This window comes from Cyprinodon variegatus, unplaced genomic scaffold (assembly GCF_000732505.1).
Source record: "Cyprinodon variegatus isolate N-32 unplaced genomic scaffold, C_variegatus-1.0 Scaffold557, whole genome shotgun sequence".
Lineage (NCBI taxonomy): Eukaryota > Metazoa > Chordata > Actinopteri > Cyprinodontiformes > Cyprinodontidae > Cyprinodon > Cyprinodon variegatus.
The window spans coordinates 246,117-251,210 of record NW_015151010.1 but is presented as its reverse complement, the minus strand read 5'-3'; the positions used below and the strand labels follow the sequence as shown (position 1 = coordinate 251,210).

Below are 5,094 nucleotides of genomic sequence, written 5' to 3'. Positions count from 1 at the left end.
ATCCAAGTCCATCATTTTAGCTAAAGCCCCAGTCACACCTTGAGGATTTAGCCAGCGTTTGCCTGACGTATGGAAAATCTGGCAAAAATGTTGGCATACGTTGGATAAATTCTGAGTATGTTTTGTTTAAGTTATGAGCATGTTGAAACGTGCTGGCAAATGTCGACATACGGCAAGTACGTCTTGACCTATGCTCATACGTGGGTGTGAGGGACTGAGATGAAAAGCATGCAGAGTCACAGGAATTAATACAAAATAGGGTTTTTTATTTTTAACCCAAAAAAGAAACTTACAAAAAATAAATGGGTTCATGTCATAAAAGAGGCCAACCAAAAAGAGAAACTTTAACTCAAGCAAACTGTGCCCAAACTAACTGGCTGTATAAACAAACATAACTGACCTAACAAAGAAATGACACACAAGGGTATATATACACTGGCTGATCAGACCATTAACACAATAGAGGTAATTCAAACTAAACAAACAACCACAAATGACAAACTTTGCCAGTTCAGGTAGGCTTGGCAAAAAACGAATCTATATCTTAGAAAAATGAAAACACAACAGCCGCAAAACAAATCCTAAGTGAAAAATGCAAAAAATTAGAAAAGGAAAATTCTAATTCTCCCCTTTAAGCAGCAGTTGATGGAACAGTTCAATTTCCCCTCCTGAATCTAGCAGATCTGAACCCTGGCTGCCATCTTTTGTCTGGCCAAACTCCTAGGCACCACAGGTAAGAAACAGATTAGTGACAAAAACAGAAAGAAATATGAATGAGTGCAAACAAATACATGGAACTAAACGTGTGCGCTTACAAATAGAAAACATGCATTAGAACTTAAAATAAAGTGTAATTGCGAACTGAAGTATGTGTATGGATTAAATAAATAAAGGCGCATGTATAGTCCAGCTTACAGCTACCGTGTAATGGCATTTAGTGGAATCTTGTGCTTTTTATGCAGGCTGCGTGTCTGTGGGCGCATTGATGCCCCCCTTCAGGACACTGGCTTGTGACATTTCATGGGCATTACAATGCCGTGCGTCATGCCATTATGCCGTGCGTTATGCATAAGTTAGGCTATCGTTTGACATACGCTCTGGACTCGTTATGAATAATCTATGAATACGCCCAAAATGAAAAAAATAGATTGAAAGTTCAGCGTTTGCCAGCGTTTTAGAAGATTCTGGGACGTCCGGCATACACGGCTAAATCGTCAAGGTGTGACAGGGGCTTTAAGCCTCGGTAGACTTTATCAGACTCCACACATTTATGTTTGTGATGGTAAGATTGAAAAGGCTTTAATGGCTCTGTTTGCATGTAGGCAGCATTTAATGGGTATTATAGAGAGTGTGTGGCATTTCTATGATCTTATTCCACTTTGGCAGGAAAACCTTCCAATTCAAACCACTCAAATTCATCTTTTTTTTTTTTTCCTACAAAAAGTTGTTTACCTAAAAAAAACATATTTGCTAGAATGTCAGATAGGATGTTTTCAATCATTTTGTGTTTCAATCATTTAATGTTTTCTCATCATTTCAGTGGGAGTTTAGTCAGTTGTTTTTAGTCTTTTTACATCCTTATCAGGGGCAGTTGATGGTTATGAAATGCTGTTCATTATATCCAAGCTTCATTCTCCTAATATGCTCAACACATACTTTCTATTCTGTGGTGTTATTTGTCAGGATGGGTTAGCATTTTTGGTTTATTCACTCGACTCCAAAAAAAAAAATCCTTTAATTCCAATTCATCAACAGTGTAGGAGGAATTAGAGATGAGATGGTAGATTTTATTTTAAGTAAGAAAAACATGAAATATTTTCTTTTAAACATTTAGATATTTTAGCATTATTCTGAAGTGACGATGAGGAAGAAATCTCTGTTACTGATGAACCCCCAACATAATAGCTCGATGTTTATGTTCATCTAACTTACCTCTAAATTTTTTCTTTTTCCTTCAGGTCCTGAAGGACACCGGAGTGTTTGAGTACACCTTACCAGAACTCGACCTCTGGCTGGACCAGCTGGCAAGAATACAAACAGACCAACAAGAGACCGTGATCCATTTCTTGGAGAGGGTAAGTCCAACTATGAGACATTTAAAATGCTACCAACAGGTTTATCTACACTCACTCTGGTTATGGAGGTTAGTTTTGCTTTTGGCCTTTGATGCATTTCAGCCATTTGTTTGCCAAGATGACTCATTAATGTCAACAATTAATCAGTATCCAAATATCAAATATCTGATCGGCTGTTTCTCAGCATGTTGAGTGGAAATAAGACAGTATTTGATGTACACTATATGCCTCTGGTATAATTCAAACTGACTATTTTACCACTCTGCTCAACAAAACTCCTTGAGTGTATGTAAATAGTTTTTTATCCATAGTCCACTATTGCTTTATAGGTTAAAGTTAAGGCTCCTCTTGAGGCCTGGGGCTGCTTCATCATTTCCCAAACCAGTTCTGATGGGTTCTGGGGATAGTTTTTTCACTAAAACTCACAGTTGGGTTAAAATTTGAAACAGCAATCAGTTAATTTGAGGGGGTGTTGATGAGTTTTTGCAATACACCAAAACATCCAGCAGGATTCTGCCCACCAGGCTTGGACTGGGAACGATTTTCTGCCCTGGCAATTTTTTCATCTACACCGGCCCACCGCCATTTTCAGAAAAATATGTTTGAATATTTTTGCAAATTATTTGAACATAAATTCTCCAAATATAAGAGGAACATCGTAGTTTGGTTTAAAGAAAGTATTTTAGTTTTATTATAATTTAGTTTGTTGCAAGGATTGTACAGTTTGAAGAAATAGAAAATTACACCACATGCCAACGTCACAAGGATGTGCATGACAAGGAAGGGCTATATATAGTGCATGCATCATTTAGGTAGTTAATATTGTATTAGTTTATAAGCTTCTTGAGTTGCTTACTGTCATAGGTAGGTGCTTTGGCCAGAGAGTACGTGTTGGGGCCGCCCACCAATATGACCACAGCTCACTGTGAACGTTTTAGACCTTAAAAGACAAACTCGTTCAAACATACTTCCTCTTATTTTGGTTAAAATTATGATAAATTATGTCTTATATGGTCTTAAATAAATTATCTAGAATGCATTGCAATTGTCCACATTTTAATCAAGCTTAAAGTTGTGCGTTTTGGTATGCTTCTACGTCTGCAGATTCTCAGCCCTTGATGTTTACTGTTGACAGCGAGCCTGCTACTCTACCAGCTTCCAAACAATATTAATCCTAGAGGGAAATTAAATGCTGCAGTAACATGTCTGCAGCTTTTCAATGAGATGTTGTAGGAGAGGATAGCTGTAGACAGGAAGGATCTTCTGTAGCAGTCTGTTTGCACTGGATCTGGAGAAGCTTCTGACTGAAGACACTGTTGTTAACACTGATGAAGAGGATGTTCACTGTTGTTCATAATGTTTTTCACTTTATGAAGAATTCTTCTTTGTGAAATCTATAAATATGCAAACATACTGAGGGATTTCTGTTTAGATCGGTAGTTTAGATCTGATGGGGAAACTTGGACACAGTAGGCTGTTCTTACTGGAAACTCATCTAAACTGGTTTTTAGGGGGGAAGAGACTTGGAGTTGCCTTCCTAAAGACCCTTTCTGAACAATATAATACATTTGTTCATTTGCTTCAAAGCTTGATTTTCTCCAGGAAACTGATCAAATTAAATGTATTCTCCCACTTTTACCCAAAGAAGTTATCAAATATTCAGCAGGAATAACAACAGAAGCTCTTTTAATCTGTAGCTGAAATGCAACTTGCTTGATGACAACTAACCTTTAACATTTATTTACAGAAGTGTAAGTATATCATTGATTCTGCACTGATAGTGTTGATTGTTTTTAGATTAAACATGTCCACCGGATTCCTGTTTTGAATTCAGTTAACTAAAAGAATTGAAAATGCAAGATTAGAATGGATCTCTTTTAATCAAAATGGATTTTCTGAGATATTATTGCCAGTTTTATCTCAAAATCTTCCTGTTTTACTGTAGGTTTTGGTGAAATTGGTCTGCAACTCCTACGACTACACAGATAAAGTTGCAGGTTTTGTTCAGGATGCAGCGAACCTTCAGTCTAATCTGAGCGTTCAGGAGGGCGAGGCAGCCAGCGTTCCCGTCTCGCACATAGATGGTGAGCATTGAACGCGGCACCAGGGCTTAGTTCTTTAGACAGATATTGGGCCTGAATGTGTGTTTATTTGTTGCTTTGGACCCTCAGATGTTTTAGACATGCTTGACGTCATTATGGAGGGTAATGATGGAGAGATGGAAGAGTTTGGGCCGTTGCTGAGTGAGGACGTCATTATACAAACCTTCCCCTTCAGTGCCGTGGTACCTGCCGCTCTGGAAGCTCGAAATAAACTTCCAGTGGACAAAGGTGAGTTATTAACACCAGTAGTTTTTCTATTAGTAGAAACTAATTCTAATATGAATAATAATGTAATCTGTGCTTGCTTCCATTAGCTGTTGTGTGTGAGTACCTGTCTGCAGTGCTGGCTGATGTGCTGCATTGTCAGAGAGACCCTCTGTCCCTCTGTTTGGCTCTTCAGCAGTACGACAAAGAGCTCGTCTCTTCCCAACTCCCTCCTTTCCATCAGTGCATCGTAAACTTCCAGCAGTATTATTCCAGATGGCTGCCACAGCAGTGCAGAGAAGAGCTGGTGAGTCTCTGTCATTCGTACGCTGCTGGAGAAATAAAGCCAGTTTATTGCTAAAGTGCTCATACCTCTTGAACTTTTTACTCTTTTTACCATTTTACTTAAATCACAGAGATGGATATTCTGGGTTTTTTATATGTGGAAGCTTAAATTTCTCTTTATAGTTGCAAACTACATGGGATGGAGCATCTGTGAGCATTAATTTGTAGGAGTCATGCCACAGATTGCTACTACATTTAGATGTGGGTAATTCGAACATATTAACCTTTAATCTAAACCATTTCACTGAGATACAGTTCTTTTGTATAGAGACGGATTCCTCAGTCGGCTGATATTGTTGGCCGACATTGGTGTTTATTTGATCTCAGATCAGCATTAGATGATAAGCACACTCTGCAGCTGTTTTTGA

General features: G+C 38.3%; 1 protein-coding gene across 1 annotated transcript in view; it reads left to right on the top strand.

Annotated features, from left to right (window-relative positions):
* Positions 1-5,094, top strand: part of urb1 (URB1 ribosome biogenesis 1 homolog (S. cerevisiae)) — a 32,414-nt gene that overhangs the window by 6,901 nt on the left and 20,419 nt on the right. Inside the window, exons 16-19 of the mRNA XM_015391714.1 lie at positions 1,959-2,075; positions 4,021-4,159; positions 4,247-4,405; positions 4,492-4,688. Coding sequence (XP_015247200.1) covers positions 1,959-2,075; positions 4,021-4,159; positions 4,247-4,405; positions 4,492-4,688 — 612 coding nt within the window. The remainder of the gene's footprint in view (positions 1-1,958; positions 2,076-4,020; positions 4,160-4,246; positions 4,406-4,491; positions 4,689-5,094) is intronic.